The sequence below is a fragment of the Catharus ustulatus genome, chromosome 1 (assembly GCF_009819885.2).
Source record: "Catharus ustulatus isolate bCatUst1 chromosome 1, bCatUst1.pri.v2, whole genome shotgun sequence".
NCBI classification, from domain to species: Eukaryota; Metazoa; Chordata; class Aves; order Passeriformes; family Turdidae; genus Catharus; species Catharus ustulatus.
Genome location: NC_046221.1, coordinates 163,265,277 through 163,286,245, shown reverse-complemented (window position 1 = coordinate 163,286,245; position 20,969 = coordinate 163,265,277). Strand labels below are relative to the sequence as shown.

At 55.0% G+C, this 20,969-nt stretch overlaps 1 protein-coding gene across 1 annotated transcript; it reads right to left on the bottom strand.

Annotated features, from left to right (window-relative positions):
* Positions 1-186: 186 nt before the first annotated feature.
* On the bottom strand, positions 187-19,353 carry LOC116999637 (1-phosphatidylinositol 4,5-bisphosphate phosphodiesterase gamma-1-like). Its single transcript, XM_033066545.2, has 33 exons — positions 19,267-19,353; positions 18,461-18,922; positions 12,593-12,742; positions 12,390-12,483; positions 12,233-12,280; positions 11,441-11,525; positions 11,230-11,310; positions 11,104-11,138; positions 10,554-10,626; positions 10,371-10,472; positions 10,171-10,289; positions 9,998-10,083; positions 9,712-9,832; positions 9,453-9,621; positions 9,152-9,271; positions 8,866-8,973; positions 8,583-8,770; positions 8,192-8,392; positions 7,958-8,077; positions 7,540-7,723; positions 7,198-7,275; positions 5,898-6,001; positions 5,604-5,700; positions 4,498-4,564; positions 4,048-4,211; positions 3,844-3,940; positions 3,515-3,739; positions 2,726-2,874; positions 2,410-2,524; positions 2,131-2,292; positions 1,542-1,630; positions 1,257-1,441; positions 187-1,174 (listed from the first exon to the last, which is right to left on the bottom strand). Exons 2-33 carry the CDS (start codon positions 18,678-18,680, stop codon positions 1,123-1,125), a joined length of 3,888 nt encoding a protein of 1,295 aa, XP_032922436.1. The 5' UTR covers positions 18,681-18,922; positions 19,267-19,353; the 3' UTR covers positions 187-1,122.
* Between the last annotated feature and the right edge of the window lie 1,616 nt (positions 19,354-20,969).

The window sequence follows — 20,969 nt, the reverse complement described above, 5'->3', positions numbered from 1 at the left end:
TGTGGATTTGTGTGTGTCCCCATAGTGCCATGTCCCTATAGATGTGTGTGTGTGTTCCCACAGACCCAAATCCCTATGGATTCACATGTGTCCCCATGGCCCCATGTGTGACATCACCCACCCTGGGGACATGGAGGTGGCAGCAGAGCTGGGAGGGGACACCAGGTCACAGCAGCAGGGTATAAATATTGGCTAAATAGATTTATTTTCATACAAAGAATACACAGGTCCCCCCCCCACTGCCGGGACACCCCGACCCTGGGGGACGCCCCAAGATGTCCCCAGCCACTGCTGGGCTGGCCACCACCTCAGCTGGCTTTACTGGCAAGATCTGTCCCCATTCCCAGAATCTGGTGACAACTCTGGGTCACCTTAGGGACATCCCTGTCCCCTGTGGGGCCACCTTGCTGCCTGTATTTACCAGGTGCCTACTCAGGGCACCCTGTCACAGGCCACTCTGCCCTGTGGGACAGCCCCAGACTTGGTCCCTCGCTCCCTTGGTCCCCTGCTGGGACATCTCTGGACATTTTGGGGTCCCCCTTGTGCCCTAATACTGTGGCTGGTACAGACACCCCCTCCCCCCACGCCATATGTACACGCTGAATAAAAGAAGAAAATACAGATATTTATAGCAGGGGAGCAAAATACCCCCCTAGCCCCCCAAAAGTGTCCCCTGTGTCCCCATCCTGGTGGTGAGGCACCACCAGCCAGTCCTGACACCTGTACCCAGGATAGAGGTGGCCAGTCCTGCTCCATCCTGGGCCAGTTGGGCCTCTGTGCCTCAGTTTCCCCATCGGCCATGGGGCTGCCATGGGATGGTGGGACATTGAGAACGTTGGGTGAGAAAGAGCCACTGTGGCCACCTCATGGGGACAAGGATGCGGCCACAAGCCCCAGGGAACACGGGATGAAGCTGGAGGCACCTGGGACTGAAGCCAGAGCGTCCCACCTCCCGCCTCACCCCCGTCACAGGCACAGCCACCCAAGGTCCCCTTCCATCCCCAAGTTTGTCACATTGCTGTCACCCAGCCCTGGATGCGGTGGGAGGTCCGGATGTGGCCACCCCACCTCCCTTTGTGGCAGGAGAGGAGGTGGCTGGGGCTCAGCTCGAGTCCCTCCAGCTCAGCTGCGCTTGGTGACCATCTGCCGGTCCCTCTTCTTCTTCTCCATCAACCTGGTGGGGAGCAGGGTGGCGGCCTTAGGGACCCTCCCTGAAGAGAGGAACCTCCCGAAGCCACGGGGAGGGGACAACTCACTTGCGGTTGCGGACTTCGGTGAGCTCCATGAGCCGCTCCTGGGCCGCCCGGAGCTCGTCCAGGCGCTGCTGGTAGCGGGAATCGCAGCCGTTGGTGCGCTCGTAGCTGGAGACCTGGCTGGAGAGCTCGCTGGCACGGTCCCGGAGCTGCTGGATGGACGAGTAGAGGTTCTCCTCATCTTCCTCCTGCTCCAAAACAAGCGTGTGAGGGTGGTGGGGTGGGCAGGACACCCCAAAGAATTGGTTCCCGTTGTTCCAGGTTTTCCAAGCTGCCTGGGCCACCTGCCTTGGCATTGATGATTTCGATGTGGATGAGGAGGGAGGCGAGCTCCAGGTCCTCGGTGTAGCTGTTCTTCAGTGGCACTGACCGATAACCTGGACACAACATCACAACATGACCTCAGCACCACAGCAGGGCCAGGCCCCCATCATGGCCAGGACCCCAGGGAGATAATGATGATGATTGCAGGGGATTGCACTAGAAGACCTTTCCATCCCAAACCTTTCTTTGACTCCATGACTTAATGATGGAGATCATGATGATGATGATGATGATGATGATGATGATGAAAATGAAGGGGGGTTGGACTCAATGACTTAGAGGTCCCTTCCAACCCAAACCCTACTCTGATTCCATGATCTATGATGGAAATTATGAACATGATGATTGAAGGGGATTTGGACTGGATGACCTTTAAAAGCCCCTTCCTACCCAATCCTTTTATGGCTCCGTGACTCAATGATGGAGATGGTGATGATGATGATGATGATGACTGCATGGGGTTTGGACAAGATGACCTTTAAAGGCCCCTTCCAACCCAAACCCTTCAGTGATTCCATGACTGATGGAGGTGATGATGATGGAAAGACCATACCTGTTTTGAGGCCCTTGACGGGGAAGGTGGCTTGTGCCAAGAAGTTGGGGTCACTGAACATGTCCTCCTCATAGACCACGAAGCGGAGGAAGGCGAACTCGGGGTTGTTGATGTCGAAGACGAACTGCTTGAAGAGCCAGACGGGGTTGAAGCCGTTGTCAGCTGTGGGAAAGAGCACAAAACTCAGCCCCATCACCCACATGTCCTCTCAAGAGCACTAAAGAGGGCAGAGTCAGGGTTGTCCCTAAGGGTGGGGATGTCACACGTGTGGTCCCTCACCTACAACATCTGTCTTGTTCTTGCTGTTGTCATACTCGGAGCCGCAAACCTCCACCTCCACGAAGGGGCACACGATGCTCCTCCCGTTCTTGGGCAGGTGCCGGGCACCAAGGATCTGTGGGAGAAAGGGGAGGAAGAGGAGGGTGAGGTCTGGCCACACTGGATGAAGAAGAACTCCCAAAAGTAACAAGCTCTATGGAGGAAATACGTAGCTGGAACAAGCAAAAACCACCCCTGGTTGACCCAGAAAGAAGGGAGGAGTTCCCATGTTGATGGAGACCACCTCAAGGTGGTCTTGCTGCTCTTGCACACTTGCCTGCAGCTGGACTGTGATGGGCTCCACAATCTTCAGGCTGTTCTTGTCGAAGGGGTCGAAGGTCTCGTCCCTCATGATGTCCGGCTGCAGGACGTAGCCGCTGCGGCCACCGAGCATGAAGAGCGCCTGGTTCAGCTGCATTGGTTTGTCTGTGGCCATGGGGACAGAGCACATCTGAGTTGGGGCTCAGGGACCTCCCTGAGCTCCTTGGGTAGAAGGTCCTACCCTTCAAACTCAACTGAGATTTCCCCAGCTGTGGTTGGAGGAGGGATGCAGCCGAGTTTTGTATGAATCGCCCAAGGATTGCATGGAGATATCCTCATCAGGATGAGGACAAAGACTGGAGAGCATTCAAACCACCCGTGTCCCCACCAAGATAAGGACAAAGGTTGGAGAGATCTTTCAAACCACTCCCTGCATCCCCATCAGGATGAGACAAAGGTTGGTGAGCATCCAAACCACCTCCTATGTCTCCATCAGCATGAGGACAAAGCTTGGAGAGATCATCCAAACCACCTCCTCTATCCCTCTCACCATGAGGACAAAGCTTGGACAGATCATCCAAAGCTTGCAGAAATCATCCAAACCACCTCCTGTGTTCCCATCAGGATGAAAAAAAGGTTGAAGAGCATCCAAACCACTCGTGTCCCCATGAGGATGAAGACAAAGATTGGAGAGATCACCCAAACCACCTCCAACAAGACAACCCAGGGGAGAACAACTGGGGATGGGAATTTTGAGACAACCTTCAGGGATGAGCCCAACAACAACCCCAGGAGCAGGACTTACCGGGTGTCTGGAAGTTGAGGGCCACTAGTTGGCTCCCACAGATCCACATGGGCAATGGGTCGTAGTTGGAGGAGTCCAGGCGCTGTCCTTTGGGATAGATGCGGCTCAGCTGGCGGCGGTTGTACTGCAGGAATTTCTTGCCCTTGCTGCGGTTGGCGTATTTCTCCGCCTTGGTCTCCGGGAAGGAGGACATGTCCCGGTAACAGGCTTTGTCTGTGCCAATCTCTGCAAGCACCAAGTGGCCATCAGGGAAGGAATGAGATCTGGATGGTTCTTCCCACCTGTGCCTTCCCACGCTCATCCCTTTATCCCACTTCTGCAGGACTTACTGTCCTCATCGAACGGCACCGGCCGGCAATACACGACCAGCTCCGAGAGCTCCAGGGCGATCTTCTTCCTCCGCTCCATGATCTTCCCCTCTTGCATCTGCACCAGGAAAAACAGGAGCTGCAAGTCTGCCCCCAGACTCTTCTTTTGGAGATATTAAGAACAATCTCCATGACTGTCCAGCCCCATCCTCTGCATCCCCTCACCCTGGCGTCGGCGTTCTGCGTGGCCTCCCGGATCTTGGCCACCCACTCGCTGAGTTCCTCCTGCGTGTCTGCGGCCACGTCCAGCGACTGGGCTGCGTGGGACATCTGCTGGGAATGGATGGTGAAGACAAATGGTTTGGAGCTCCTCCCGTCTTTGGAGATAACTATAAGGACATCAGAGGGGGGCTTTACTCGAAGACATTCCCAACAGATGGCTCTGTGGAGCAAACGAAACCTCAGCGGTCCCGCTCCCAGGCCCCCACCAGCCCCTCCTGGCACCCCACCATTCATTAGGATCCTCCTCCTGTGAGGATCCTACTTTTTTCAATGTGTGGCTTCAGCTTTCCATGCTCAAACACGCCCTTGGAATCAAGGGAAAATGTCCCCTGAATCATCTGGACATCCCAATTCCTCCATATTCCCCCCAAATCTGTAAATAGGGACACTCACCGACATGGCAGGATGGGACATCGATGAAGCCCTTCAGGAAGTTCCCCAGGGGGCTGTTTTCTGATGACTGCAAGAGAAAAAGGAAGAGATAATATGGGTGGGTTACAGGCAGCCACCATCCAACCCTCCCAGGAAAAGAGAAAAACCACTCAGCAGCATCACCCCAAGAGCTTCGTTGGAGCAGGACCAGGAGCATCCCCCAGCCTCTGGATAAGGGTTTGGGTTGGTACAGGGCTGGGAGAATCCCCCAGATCATGGATAAAGGTCTGGGCTGGAGCAAGGCTGGGAGCATCCTCCAGTTTCCAGGAAAGGATCCAAGCTGGAGTGTGGCCAAGATTATCACCCAGCCTCCAGACAGAGATCGGGGTGGAGCAGGACTGGGACCATCCTCCAGCTTCTAATAAATTGCCCAAGTGGGAGTGGGGCCAAGAACATCCCTCAGCCTCCAGATAAAAATCTGGACTGCAGCAAGAGCATGAGCATCCCCCAGCCTCAGGACAAGGGTCTGGGCTGGAGCAGGACCAAGTGCAATCCTTAGCTTCTGGGTAAGGATCTGGACTTGAACAAAATTCGGAATATCCTGCAGCTTCCAGAAAAGGGTCCAAGCTGGAGTGAGGCTGGGAGCATCCCACAGCCTCTCGATAAAGATATGGGCTAGAACAGCACCACAGGAGCATTTCCCAACTCCCAGAAATAGATCCAAGTTGGAGTAGGGCCAGGAATGTTCTCCAGCCTCTGGATAAGGGTCTGGGCTGGATTAGAACCATGAGCATCCCCCAGCCTCTGGATAAGGGTCTGGGCTGGATCAGGACTATAAGCATTCCCCAGCCTCTGGATAAGGGCCTGGGCTGGATCAGAACCATGAGCATCCTCCAGCCTCTGGATAAGGGTCTGGGCTGGATCAGAACCATGAGCATCCCCCAGCCTCTGGATAAGGGTTTGGGCTGGATCAGAACCATGAGCATCCCCCAGCCTCTGGACAGGGATCCAAGCTGGAGCAGGACTGTGAGCATCTCCCAGCCTCAGGATAAGGGTCTGGACTTGGTCAGGGCTCCAAGGAGCCTCCAGTGTCCTCACTCCCAGGGTCCCAGGGAGGTGGCACTCACGGCCTCATCCTGCTCCTGCGCCTGGCTGCCGACGATCTCCTCCACGTAGTTGGCCGGGAACCAGAGCTGCTTCTTGCCCCCGTAGTCCCCCCGCCACCTGCAAGGGGTGAGAGGATCAAGGAGAGCGGACAGATTTCAGGGATGGGGGGACAGGGGAGTCCCTGCTGCATGCAGTGCTGGGGGGTGGTTGGAGAAGGGGTGGGGGGACAGAGAAGGAGGCTGAGTTAAAAGCCGCTGTGGCAATACCCAGGGTGTCCCTCCCACCCATGGTGACACCCAAGTGACCGCCCTCACCAGCCACCGTCCTGCTTGTCCACGTTGTGGATGATGGCCTGCTTGCAGAACGACAGCTCGTCCTCCCGTTGTGCCTTGTAGTCATACAGAGCCTTCACCGTGCACTGGGGACACCGACAAGAGGGACACAGGTGTCACCACCCAGCGCCTGGTGCCTTGCACAGCCCAGCCCCTCTCTCACAGTGGAGTGTGGGGGCTCCTGACCCCAAATCACGGCATCACAGAATGTTAAGGGGTTGGAATAGACCTTAAATTTCCAACCCATCCCACCATGGGTAGAGATATCTTCCACTAGACCAAGTTGATCCAAGCTCTGTCCAACCTTGGGCATCCACAACTTCTCTATTAAGTGTCTCACCACCCTCACAGTAAAAAAATTTCTTCCTAGTATCTAACCTGAATTTCCTCCATTTTCTATCCATTACTCCTTGACCTATCTGCAGCTCCTGACAAAAACTCCCTCTCCAGCTCCTAAATTGCATCCAGCAGTGGGATGGGTTAGAGGGAACAGGAAGGCTGGAGGTGCCTGTGGTCCTGCAGGATCACCACATTCAGAGCAAATCAGATTCCTTTTTTGGGACCCCCAATGGTTTCTCCTGATGTGCTGAAGGGCTAATCCTCCGATATTACAACATTTCCTGGGAAAAAACCCTCTGGGTTATGTTTTCCTGTGTGTGGTCCTTACAAAAGGACCATTAAGGCACCAGCAGTACTGGACCACAGGATTATAGGATCACAGGAAAAGAACCTTAGGGCTCCAGTCCAGCCTCTCCCAGGGTCAGCTCCAAGATATGTCCAATTCCAAAAACCCCCAAGGATGGAGACTGGGTCAGCTCCAAGACCCACCTTATCCCAAGAACCTCCAAGCGTGGAGATATAGGGTCAATTCCAAGAACAACCAAGTCCCAAAAACCTCTGAGGATGGAGACTGCACCACCTGGGAACTGACCTAGATCTGCTTTTTAGGGGTTCCCCAGTCCAAAGGGATTTCCTTGCTGTTGGGACAAACTTCTGCCAGGTCCCTTCTCCAGGCTGGGGTCTTTCCAGCCCTGTCCCCCACCACACTGTGACAATGCTGTCACTGGAGCTTGAACTGTCCCCAGGTGATGGTGATGTGAGCTGGGTCCAGCTCCAGCATCACTTGAGGGTCAGAAAAACGCAGCACACCATCACCACTTCTCCACTCAGCGGTGGTGAGAGGTGTGATGGATCTGGGGAGGGACCACCCAGGAACCCCAGCACTCAAACTGCCATATCCTACCACCCACCACCTCCCCAGGACACCAGCTCAGCCCCTTACCCTGGCCATTGGCATCTTGTTGGCCTCTACGTAGAAGTGCGGGGTCCGCACCTCATACAGGGCTCCGTAGTCCAGTTCCTGCAAGGAGAAAATACCTGAGGGGGTCACCTGGATGTGGGCAGGGGCTATGGGGAGGAGGTTGAGTGGGATCTAAAATCTCCTTGCAACTTGTTGGAAAAGGGAATAACAGTGGAGTTTTAATGCTGGGTGATGACTATGGAAAGAGCTTGACTGGTTCTGGCTGGACTCCAACCAAAATTCTGGAAGATGGCGGAGCTGAGGACAGGGCTTGGTTGCCCACAGCACAAAATCCCCACCATGCCCACTGCTGGGAGAACTCACAGTGGTGCCCATCTTCTCCAGGGTCTCCTCGTTGATGGGGTAGCGCAGCTTCATCTTGCGGTACAGAGGGTGCTTCTCGTAGTAGCTGATGAGGTCCACGAGGCTCTCGAACTCAGCTGAGCTGCCCAGCATGAAGAGCCGCCCTTCCTGCTGGATGCGGCAGTGCTTGATCTTCCCCTCCGCCCTGGGGCCAGGAGAGATGGGAATGGGATGGGTGAGGGGTGGCTGGATCCTGGGATCAGTGATGGGGATGGGTGGGAGGTGATGCTTGGGGATGTCACCAAGGTGACCACCCTGAGGACATCACCACAGAGAAGGTTTGTCCTTCACGACACCATCAGCAAAACCTAGCCTGGGGTCACAACAGACAGTCCTCAGCTTGGCCAAGCCCAACAGGCCTCGTGGTGGCCACACTCACCGGAAGGAGATGGCATAGGAGTTGGGCTCGCTGCGCTTCCGCACCAGGAATGCTCCATCCCGCGGGACCCGCATCAGCATGTGCTCGGCCTGGAGACGCGTCAAGCTGGCGTGGTACCACCTGGTCAGGGAGAATAATGGAGATGGGGGACTGGCATCAGCATCTCCACACCTTGCTGGGGCTGGAGGAGGCTGGTGGACCCATGGGACCAAGGGGGATTGCAAGGATCCTCACTCTTTGCTCTCGTGGGCGTTGGGTTGTGGGACGGGGTCGGTGAGGCGCATCTCGAACTCGTTGCAGCGCAGCGGCACCTCCCGGTAGTGGCAGATGAGGCTGTAGAGGCTGTCGAAGACCAGGTTGTCTGTCAGGTAGAACTTGGTGGCCCCAGCCTCCTGCCTCGAGTGGATCCGGCAGTGCTGCACCCGGCTGGACCTCCTGCCACAGGGGTGGGAGAAATTCAAGTCAATCTGGCTCCACATCTCCACCATCCCACGCTTTGGTGTCTACAGGCTGCACAAAAAGGTGACATTTCCCCCCAAAAAAGCCATTCCAGCCACCAAACCAGGCACTGACTGGAGTATCACCCAGGGAGGGTGGGATCCTGCCTCTCTGCTGGAGCTCCTACCAGAAGGAGAGGGTGTAGTCGCCCACGAAGGTCTCGCTCTCGCGCACCAGGAAGGTGCCGTCCTTGCCGCCCGTCTCGGTGCAGTACTCGTGCAGCAGCTTCTCTGCAATCTGGCGCCCGTCACGGCCACCCCCGAGCTTGCCGTGGAACCACTTCTCCGTGAAGTGCAGCTCGTTGTTGTTGAACTCCTGCAAGTTCATCCCAAAGTGGGCGTTGCCACCTTGTCACCCTTCCCCACGGAGTTGTCACCTCACCCTGTGGATGTGTCCTGCCCCTCACGCACCTCCTTCTGCTCCACCTCCTCCTCATCCTCGTTGAACTGGTAGCGTGATGTCTCCTCCGAGTAGTAAATCTTGTTGCTTGTCAGGACAAAATAATGAGGGCTCCAGGTCTGGGAAGGAGGAAGAACATTGGTGGGGTGAAGAAGAGGATGACACAGAGGGATGGAGCTTTGGGATGGGGTTTTTAATCCATTCCTTCCCCCTCACAGCATCACAGTGGTCTGAGAGAGCCCATCCCAAGCCCCAGTGTCTGACAGATCCCACTCAGCCCCTGAGGGCCTCCCTTACGTGGTCGATGGGGTCTTCAAGGTAGAGAATTCCATTCTTGATGGAGTTGCTGATATCATTCTCTGAGTAACTGGCGGTAGAGACCTCCTCGTACAGGTTCCCTTCGACCAGTTTCTTGTGCTGGGGGACACCCAGGGAGGGGAGCTCAGTGGTGGCCTTGTCACACTGAGCTCCCAACCCTCAGGATCAACCTCCCACAGGTCCATTCCCACCACCCCTTGCTCCCCTTGACCATCTCTTGGTGTAGAACCCAGGTGTCCCTCCTGCAAAGAGGGGTTTTGGGGTTTTTCCTGCTCCACACCTTGATTAGGATTTTCTTCTTGAGCTGGGTGGGTGAGGGCAACTCATCTGCATTGATGTCCACTGGCTTGGTGAGGAGCATGTCCCCAAAAACCTTCTTGAAGTGGGAGGCCATGTTCCTCTGCTGGACGATGCTGCAGTGGTCTTCGATGGAGAGGATGATGGGGAACCTGGAGCAAACAGGAGAGAATGGTAGCCTCAGATGAAGGTGAGGGAGAGGTTCCCAAAATTCAGAGATTGTTGGGGGAGCTGGGGCTTACTCAGAGGTGACAAATGCGTGCTCCTTGATGGTGTGCAGCACATCCAGGAATTTGATCTTGGAGGTGAGCGTGTGACCGTGGTAGATGATGGGGAGATCGTCTGGGCCATCCCAGCAATCCACTGGGAAGGAAAACACCTTGGTTAATTCATGTTTGCGCCCAACTGTGTGCTGGGAACCATTTCTTTGAGCACCCAAACAGCAGGGAAAGACCCTCTGCAGGGAATGGTCTGTTTGATGGGACATGAGGGGTTCCAGCATCCCCCTGAAGGGCTGGTGGGACTCACACTCGATGCAGCGGCAGCCCATCCGCAGGCACCGGGCGTACGCTTCCAGGGAGGACTCACTGGAGAACTGGTCTCCTGTCAGGTACCTGCAGAGGAGAGAGAGGCAAGGATGATGAGATGCTCATGGATGTCCCTGAGCCCTCTTCCTCGCCCACGTGAGGAAAATTCCTTACGTGTTGTGGGATGAGGAGATCCAGTACTGGGACAAGGGGTGGTTCATCTCCTCGGGCACCACGCGCTCGTACTTAGCATCCATCACCATGTTTTCCTTGGAGAAGAGGTATGTGAGGAACTGGGGAGGGGAGAAGCAGAGAGGTCAGAGCCTGGTGGTGCCAGGGAGATCCCTGTGGGGACACTGTGTGGGGCCACCCACCTCATCCAGCTGGAAGGAGGGATCCGACGCGTCGTTGGAGCTCTCCTTGAGGTAGGAGCACATGTAGTCCCGCACCACGCCCACGTCACTGGCCCAGGATTCCTGGGATACAAACATGGCTGTTGTTAGTTGGGAGCATCCCATGGGGTTCCTTAGGCTGCAAAGTTCTCAGGGAAGCCCCACCTTCTGGTCATGCAGCAGGAACTTCTGGAAGTCGTAGAGGGACACTTGGCACAGCTCAGGGCGGTCGACGTTCCTGGGACAAGGAGCAGCCACCAGTGAAGAGCAGGAAAAGGAATTGGGATAGATCCCATGGGAGAGGTGAGGCCATCAGTGCCCACCTGCAGCTCAGCCTCCCCATGACCCCCACTCCCACCAGTCCCTCCACCCTGTGACTGGGAGAGGCTGGCAGCAGCCGGAATGCACAGCGAGGATACTGGGAGGAGGGCAGGGTGACACGTCCCTACATCCCTGACAGCCATCCCATCTCTCATTCCTGCTCACCCCTTCTTCCATCCCTGCTCCTATCCTTGTTTCCATCCCAGCTCCCATCATGGCTCCCATCCCTTCTGCACCCACATTCCCATCCCTTCTCCCATCCATGCTCCCATTCCCTCTCCTATCCCTTCTCCCATTCCAATTCCCATTTTCTGCTCTTCCCCACACCCTGGCTGTATTTCTCACTCTATGGGAATTCCTACTCTTGGAATATTAACTGGGAATATTAACTCACCGCAAGGGGAAGGAGAGCTCCAGCTGCTCAATGACCTGGAAGGCAGAGAAGGTGTCCAGGCTTAGCTGGAGGGGGACACATCCCACCAGGATGGAGACATTTGGGAGGCCAAACCATGGATCTTACCGACTTCTGGGCATCAAACATCAGGTTTTTGTAGAACTGGATGAAGTGGGAGAAAGTCATCTCATTCCTGGCTTCCACTTCCTGTGGGAGATGGGGCTGGATGAGAGCGGGGCCACCCAATCAGAACCAGGGACACCATGGTGGCCCCAGCACATGTGGGGCAGGTTGAAGAGCATCTCCCTCCTAGCTGGGGTGTCCAGAGGATCCTTACCACGAGTTTATCCCGCAGGAATCTCATGTTGGGAACGCGGTAGTTGACCTGGGGCAGCATTGCCTTCAGGTCCTTCACCGTGATGCTGTCGGAGGGAAAACTGGAGTCAGGATATTGCCAGGTCCCTGGATGAGCCTCAGCTCTCAACACCAAGAGACCCACCCCAAATCTTGGTGCCTGGCATGGGGATCCCACCCTCCTGGGCTGTGGATCCCTGCAGTGACACAAACTCAGGGAAATTGTGGGTGTCTCATCCTGGGAAGTGTCCAAGGCCAGGCTGGGTGGGGCTTGGAGCAACCTGGTCTAGTGGAAGGTGGAAATAGATGATTTTTAATGTCTTTTCCAACCCAAATCATTCCATGATTCCATGCTTCTGAGATTAATTATGTGGTGTCTGGCATGAGTGTGAGCAGAGGGACAAGGAGAGGAAGTGCATCCAAGAACCAACTGGGCCCTCTTAAGACATCATCCTACTTGGAGGTGGTGCCCATTCCCATAGTAATTTAAGTCCAAATTCCCCTGCTATTGAGGTTTTCCTGTCTTGGGTAATTAAGGGCTGCATTAATGACCTGGCCCACCTGGCAGAGGTGAGAATGTGGCACTGGGGATGGGTCCCAGTGGTCCTCACAGTCACAAGGATGTGACCTGCACACAAATCTCTGATTTTCCCAAAAACCCTGGTGCTCACTTGTCCCACAAACCTCATCCCCAGCCTGGCTCAACCTCCAGATTTGGGATGAAACAGGGGGAATATGGTCCCGTCCAGCTGAACCCACTGTGCTGGTGGCTCACCTGCCTTCCCTTGCCCGGTCCATCCCATCAAACTGCTTCCGTAGCCACCTGGGAAGGAAAGGATGGGCAGTGTTCAATCCCAAAGAGGATCAAGCACAGGGCAGGTTTTCTTCCCAAAAAAGGGAGCAGGAAATGGGATCTGCTGGTCCTTCCTCACCTCTCGATCTGCAGTGGGGTCTGGGCTCTCTGGGTGTCAGCCACCAGCCAGTTGAGCCCTGTTATCCATAGGTTGATGTCTTCCTCGCAGAAAGCTGTTGGAGGAAGAGGAGGGAGATGAGATTGGGATGGGGATGATGGGATGTTGGGAAAGGAGTGGCACCCCCAAGATGGACACAGGGAACAGGGAAGGACCCAACACACCTGCCACGCTGAGCGTCCTCAGCCTGAAGTCCATCCCGTAGAGGATGATGAAGCACATGGTGAAGTCCAGCTTGCGAGCATCCTCGGGGTAGCGCTCGAAATCCCGGGAATTCTTCCCCAGGCGGATCTCCTTGATCTCCCGGATGTCGACTGAGGGGAGAGAGGAACATGAAACTGTCCCCTGCCAACACAGCCTCATGTGAGTGGCTCAGGGAAGTGGGAATTCCAGGAGGACATGTCCTCTTGGAGAACTTTGTTCCCAGGATGAGATACCCTCAGGAGTGTGTGATGGAATTACGGGTGCTGTGGCCACATGGCTTTGAAGGAGACATGTCCCCGGTGTCCTCCTCCTTGGTAATGGCACCAAGGGTATGGAATATCCATCAGGGAACCGTGTTCCCAGGATGGGATGTGGCACTGCCTGTTGGAATGGGATGGCATCAGGGTGTCACAGCCTTGTGTCCTCCAGGGATCTGTGTCCCAGGATGTCCCCAGGATGGGATGTCCCAGGATGTCCCCAGGATGAGGAGTCCCTGCATTGCTGCTGCAGCTGAGTGACACCACCACGGATGCCATGGCCATGTGTCCTACAGGGAATCATGTCCCAAAATGAGGTGTCTCATGGCACTGCCCATTGGAGTGAGATGGCACCAGGGTGTCCTCCATGGATCCATGTTACAGGATGTCCCCAGAATGGGGTGTCCCTGCAGTGCTGCTGCAGCTGAGTGACACCACCATGGATGCCATAGCCACGTGTCCTACAGGGATCCATATCCCAGGATGTCCCCAGGATGAGGTCCCTGCAGTGCTGCTGCAGCTGAGTGACACCACCATGGATGCCATGGCCATGTGTCCTACAGGGATCCATATCCCAGGATGTCCCCAGGATGAGGTCCCTGCAGTGCTGCTGCAGCTGAGTGACACCACCACAAATGCCACAGAAAATTTGTCATCCTGTGTCCCTGCAGCCCTGTCCACACGTGCCTGATGGCCCCCATCCCTGTGTGTCCCCCAGGAACTCGTGTCCCCAGGACGTGGCATCCCCGACAGCACTGCCCACTCTTTTCCCAGCTTTGTGGCTGCCACGCATCCTCCAGGCTCATCCCACCCCATCCCAACCAGCAAATCTCCAGCCACCTGGTCCTCCCCAAACCAGACCCTGTGCTGGGATAGGCTGAGCTCATGTTTTCCTTGGAGAACTCTTCCCAAAAGTGGCAATTTGGAGCCCCGGCAGCCGGGACCGCAGGGCGTTGCTTTCCTACTGCTCTGCTCCCTCATTATCCTGCTAAATAAAGCTCCAACAGCAGCAGCAGGGCCGGGTTTCCGGACCACGCTCTTCCTCACTGCTGCTCCACCAAGGGAGATTTCCAATTTTCCCAGTGGACACATCCCACTGGGAGCAAGAATAATAACATAATATTAGGAACAACACACAGAATTGTTCTTGATCCCACAACCATCATCCCCCGGGCAGGTTTGTCCTCTGGGAACGAGCCACCGACACCGGAAAGGGCTTTGTGTGACCCAGGGCGGCCGGGCCACCTCGCCAGGGGTATTGTCCTGCCGAGGAAATGGGTCATTTCCCGGAGAATTTCCAGCCTGGCTGCATTTCCGATGTGGTGGTGGGGAAGGCTGCAGACGTGCCTTGGTGGAAACCCTTAGCTGAATCCAAAGGGGAAAGAAAAGCTGAATGCAGGGAGGAATAAGGGATGGGGGAGGAATCAGGCTGATTAAGCAAGAAAAGAGGGGAAGAATAGTTTTTCTTGGCGGAAAAGCTCCATTAAACAGTGGAGGCTTTATCCTGCCTTCTTTTGCTGGATGACTGCAAGCCAAATTTCATGGATCAGGGTGGGATTTTAGCACAAGTGGCACACAGGAGCTCTGCACCCCGGCACGAGCTTTGTTTTGGGACAAGATCCCAAGGAATGAAACTCTGGTGTCTCTGTTTGACCCTCTTCCATAGAAACAGGCAGATTTTGGGGCTAAAAATGGGTTTACAGGGTAAAAAGCAGCCACTTGACTCCAAACCCACCCATCCACAGGGTGCCAAGAAAGGGTGAGAAGCCAGTGGATATCAGGGCTTTGCTAACAAGTTGCAATGATGCCATTCCCTGGATTTAACTCCTCGAGGATCCGGCCTTGCACCTGAAATCTGGGAGCTGTTCCTAATTCCAGGATGGTTTGTGTTGGAACGGACCTTAAAGCTCTTATTCCAGCCCCTGCCATGGGCAGGGACACCTTCCACTGTCCCAGATTGCTTCAAGCCTTGTCCAACCCGGCCTGGAACACTTCCAGGGATAGAGAGCCACAGTTTCTCGGGGAAAGCTGTGCCAGGACCTCAGCATCCTCACAGGGAAGAATTCCTTCCCAAATCCCATCTAACCTTGTCCTCTGGCATGGGAAGCCATTCCCTGTGTCCTGGCACTTCATCCTTTGTTCAAAGTTCCTCTCCAGCTCTCCTGGAGCCCATTTAGGCACTGGAAGGGGCTCTGGAGTCTCCCTGGAGCCTTCCCTTCTCCAGCCTGCACATTCCCAGCTCTCCCAGCCTGGCTCCAGAGCAGAGGGGCTCCATCCCTTGGAGCATCTCCATGGCCTCCTCTGGAATTGCTCCAGCAGTTCCACATCCTTCTGCTGTTGGACCCCAGAGCTGGAGGCAGCTCTGCAGGTTGTGTCTCACCTGAGTGGGACAGAGGGGCAAAATTCCCCCATTTCCTGCTGCCCACTGTGGGGCAAACCAAGACACGGGGAATTTTTGGGCTGCCAGCAGCAGTTTTTCATCCACCAGCACCTTAAAATCCTTCTCCCCAAGGCAAATAGCCCATTCCCATGAAAAGCCAGGGGAAGAGGGAGCGGCGCGGGGCTGCACAATACACCCGAGCAGCAGCTTCCTGGAAACCACATCTGCAGCGGATTTGCCTCGATCCTGTCAGAACTCTGTCTCCAAACTCCTCCCCGCATTGTCTCCATTGTCCCGGGCGATTAAAACACTCTGGAAGTCAGTTCCAGCTGCGAAAATCCCTTTTCTAATGCAAAGCGAGCAGAGTGGTGCAAAAAAAAAAAAAAAAAAGAGATCTGAAATGGTGGGGAGATGATGGAGGAGCAGGTTCTGCCCAGTGGGATTTTAGGGATGTTGACAGCCTGGGAGATTTTTTTTTAGGCATTAGGAGGAAGCAAAGGGGTTGGAGGGAATGGTCGTGCTGGCCTGGGCACCTCGGTCATCCCTTCTTGCAGGATGTGGCAGCTCAGACCCTCCTGGACAGGGGAAATTGGGACAAATCCTTCTGGGATCCTGTGGTGTGGTTTAAAACCGGGAGTAAAATATTTCCTCTTTGTCCAAGAATGATAAATCCCAACTGGATTTTCTCCTCCCAAAAAAAGGCCTAATTCTTATTATTTGCCATTAACAAGGCTGGAGGTGTCGTGAAACCACCTCTCCAAAATCCTCTTGGATTTTTCATGCTGCCTTCACCCCCTTCCCTTTCTTGTAAAGATCCTTTTTTTGGGGGCTGTTTTCCACCAGATTCCTTGTGCTGATGAGGGTGAAGAGCTGGAAGCCCTCCAGGATGAGGTTAATTTTGAAGGCCATGCTCCAGGAGATCCCAGGCATGGACACAATCCCAGGCATGGACACATGGACACGCGTCCAGAGGCTGCTTAACAAAGCGTGAAATTATCCTGGGGGTCCAGGGGAGAGCCAGGATCCGTGTCCTGGCCCTGACAGTCCCTAACAGAGACATCAGCACTTCCCACTAATCCCTCTCCAAGCAGGATGCTGGCTTGAAGGGGGGGAATTTAAAACGGTCCAGGCAGGCGTGAGGTCTGGGGGATGCTGATACTTCCATAAAATCACAGAGAATGGGAAAAGAGGGATGGACCAGGGGGTGAGGATGCTCCAGCCCAGCACCAGGATGGGGAAAAGTGAATGGTGGGACAGGATGGCAGGACTGCACATTTCCAGAAGGATTTTTCTCCTTTTTTCATCCTTCTGGATGATTTTGGAGGATGCCTACTCATTCCCATGGGGGACATTGGGCTGTTGTATGGGAAAAGACAGATCCTAAGGCTCCAGAGGGGAAACTGAGGCACAGCATCATGAGCAACCTGAGATCCTGATCTGGCAGTGCACAGCGCTTCCGGAAAAAACAAGGAGCTGGACACACATTATCTCCATGACTGGATAACAAGGCCTTCTCCATGAGGACCTAAAATACTTCTCCAAAACTGGATACCCTTCCTCCCATCTCCTCCTGCTCCTGCAAATCTGCTCCTGTATCCAAAAGGTCCAGACAAGCACGGGTCCTGTTCATCCCTGTGCTCAGCTGTGAGGGCCAACCTCCTTTTCCTGTCTCAAAGCTGGAATTATTCCTTGGGATCAGCCCCTCCAAGCAGGAGATGAAGCCTCCTGGGGATTTTGGTGGATCTTGCACAGAATCAGCAGTGGGTGATGATTTTTTTGGGGGGGGTCATTGGTGATTTTGGAGGAGCCTCTCCATGAAAAAGGCACCTCCCAAACCTCCAGGGTGGGTTTTGCCATCACCCAGGTGAGGTGATATGCCAAAATTGAGTTCCTTCCCTCCACAGGGATGTGGGATGAGGTGATGGTGTAGCTCCATGGCACCCCAATCCCAGGTTCCATCCACTGGATTTTTTTATCTTAGTTAAAGCTTTGAGGTAACGAGCACCAAGACATGGAGCCCAAACAATTCCCAGTGTTGGGAGAACATCCCAACAACCTCCTAACCAGTGGTGAATCCACATGGAAGGTTGATTTTTATGGATGCTCCAGTGGGGTTTTGGGGTTAGAAGCACCATGAGCAGGAACAATGATGGTCATTCTTTTCCCTCCTTGCCAGGGAGGATATAAATCCCCAGGGATGAAATGGAAGCACCTTGATCCCACAGAACAACTCCCAAGGTGGGATGGAGGAGGCGAGGGCTGCTCAGGCCAGCAGCTTCTGCTTTTACGGGAATCACCCCATGGCCAGGCACCCTGACAAGGTAGGACATTCCACAGAGGTGAACATCCCACTGTGGAGGGACATTCCATAGGGGTTAACATCCCACCATGGTAGGACATGGTAGGAATTCTACAACCAGTCACCCCAACATGGTAGAACACTTCACCCTATCCAGGCACCCCACAAACAGTCACCCCACCACTGTAGGGCATCCCACCAAGCCCAAGCACCCTATAACCAGTCACCCCACCACAGCAGGACACCCCATCACAGCTAGGAACCCCACAAAGTCACCCCACCATGGAAGGACATCCCACCACACCCAGGAACCCCACAGCCAGGCACCCCACTACACTGGAACCTCCTGACAAGGCCACAAACCCCACAAGCGATCTCCCCATGGTAGGGCATGCAAACACAACCAGGAATCCCACAACCAGTTACCCCAGCACTGCAGGACACCCTAACACAGTCAGGAACCCCACAACCAGTTACCCCAGCACTATAGGACACCCTAACACAGTCAGGAACCCCACAACCAGTTACCCCAGCACTGCAGGACACCCCAACACAGTCAGGGACCCCACAACCAGTTACCCCAGCACTGCAGGACACCCCAACACAGTCAGGCACCCCAATCATGGCTGGAAAACCCAGCAAGCACAGAAATCCCCCAGCCAGACACCCCCTCACTGTAGGACACCCCAACAGACCCAGGCACCCCACATCCAATTATCCCACTACTGCAGGACATCCCACAAAACCCAGGTGCTCCAACACATCCAGGCACCCCACAATCAGTCCCCCCACGGTGGCAGGACACCCCAAATCACCCAGAACAGCCACCCCAGCACAGCTCAGCATCCCAAATCACATCCCCACTGACACCCCCCTGTCCCCCGATACTCACTGTCCCCCTCCACCTTCTCGGGCGTCCGGCTCCAGATGATCTGGCGAGTCTCCAGCTTCACCTGGAAGGTCCTTCTCTCCGGCCTCTGCGATTTCTTCTGGTAGAACAAGGTGAGGACGGTGCCCATCTCCAGGCAGCGCAGGATCCTGCCCATGTCCCCCGGCTCCATCCTGGCGTCCTCCAAGAAGCCATTGACGCTGTTGAGCCTGGCCATGGACATCTTCACTGCTCGGCCATCGCCCGGCGGAGCCGCACAGCCGGGATTGTCTCATGCAGGAGAGGAGCCGAAGGGATGAAAGCTCTCCCTGGGGATTTTCTGGGATCGCCCCGGGCGTGGGTTTCCTCTGCGGAGGAGCGGAGCGCGGCCAGGACACGCAGCCGGGATTGGCGACAGCGGGGAGGAAAAGGCCGGGCTGAGGCACCGTGACCTTCGTGTCACCAAGGCTGGATCCGGCCTTGGAGCTGGGAAAAGATGGACAACGCCGGCCTTGCTTGCTTTTGGATGTGAGGAGGAAAAATCCAGCTCTCCCCTCCAAAAAAAAAAAATTAAAAAAAAAAAAGCGAAGTCACCCTAAAAGTGACGGTGGCAGCGTTGAGGTGGCAAAAATCCTCCCCGTTCCCTGCCCGGCCTCAGGGCCGAGCGGGGCCGGGGTTGGGAATGGGGTGTGGAGAGGTGTTTTGGGAAGCCTTGGGGAGCAGCGGGATGGCGGTGGGAAGGGATGTGGGATGTGGGATGTGGGGTTGGGGTGGGTGGGGAGGTGGGATTGGGATTGGGGAGGGGAGGGAGGGGATGAGGGGGTTCCCACCGTGCGCCCGCCCGCCGCCCCTTTTTTTTTCCTGCTGCTCCTTAATTTCGGGCTGATGAAATGGACGCCCGGAGGAAACTGCAATCACACATGGCCGGAAAGAGATCAGAAAGGAATTTAAAAAAAAAAAAAAAAAAAAAAAAAAAGGATCTTGGAGAAAGGAAAATGCGAGCCGGGGGGGGTGTGGGGGGGGTGTGTGTATGGAAAAGACGGCTGAGGGTGACATCTAGAGGAATTCCAGATGGGAATCGCATTTGGGGGTGGGGGGGGTATCCCAGCAGCTGGGTGGGGGGGGGGGTGGAAAAATGGAAGATTTTTTGGGAAAAAAAGGGTTAAAGGAAAGCAGCTGCTGTGGGTTTAGTTTCTGGCTGTCCCTGCTGTGACGCTGGGCTGGGAATGGAGCTCCAGGAGTGACCGGGATTGGAATCACTTCTGTCACGAGTTTTGTCCAGCCTCAGCTGGATGGGGTGGGGATGGGAAGTGCAGTGTGGGGAAGGAACAGATGGAGAGATGGGAGAGGGCAGCAGGGCACGGGGATTGGTGTCACAGCGCCTGTTTTGTCCCTTTGATGGATTCTGTGTGGGGAAAGAGCAGCTGGTGCTCTGGGAATTGTGATTTGGGGGAGTTGGGGGAGGCAGAAGATGGAGAGAGATCAGGGGCTGATCTCCTGGCTCCACACTTTGGGAATTTGGACTCGGAGGGGATTTTGTGGAGCTAGGCTCTCCTGGGGAATATTTGGGATCCTAGTGATGGATGCTACAGAAATGCCAGTGATGGATGCTCAGGAACTCGAGGATTCCAGTGATAGAGGTTCAGGAATTCAGAGATCCGTGTCCCAGGCTCATCCCACAGTGTGGGCAGGAGGAGAAGAGGGAATTCTGCTCCTCTGCCCCACTCAGGTGAGACCCCACCTGCAGAGCCTTCCAGTGCCTAAATGGGCTCCAGGAGAGATGGAAAGGGACTTGGGACAAGGGATGGAGGGACAGGACACCCGGAACGGCTTCCCACTGCCAGAGGGCAGGGATAGATGGGATATTGGGAAGAAATTCTTCCCTGGGAGGGTGCTGAGATGTTGGGATTTCTGGAGTAGCTGTGGCTGCCCTATCCCTGGAAGTGTCCAAGTCCAGGTTGGAAAAGGCTTGGAGCAACCTGGGACAGTGAAAGGTGTCCCTGCCCATGGCAGGGGATTGGAATTGGATGTGCCTCAAAAATCCTTTCCAATCCAAATTGTTTTGTGATTCCATGACTCCAGTGGGGCTGGATGGCCATGGAGCAGATTTGCACCACCGGGTAGTGGCTCAGTCAGGACTGAGATATTTAGGAATTTATCCCCATGAGGGTTGGAGTTGCAGAGAGAGAGAGAGAGAGAGAGAGAGGGATATCTCTCCATCATTCCACTGGCTGCCTGCAAATCCCCACTTTCCCAAAGAATTTGGGGACATACAAGGTGGAAAGGAGATCGTGAAGGGATTTTATTTTCCTTGCTTTATCCATGAATTAACTTCTGTTTTGCCCCCTCTCCTCTCAAGCAGAATAAGCTTTTGTTCAGGGCAATAAGCTGCAGAGATAGTGGCTGCTTGTGTTTATGTTTTCCATTTCCAGGCAAATCCCATTTCAGAATCCCTTGAACACCAGGCTGGGAACTGAACATCCCGACCAGAGTGAGCTGCGGTGGATGGAGGATCAGAATAGAAGATTGTTTT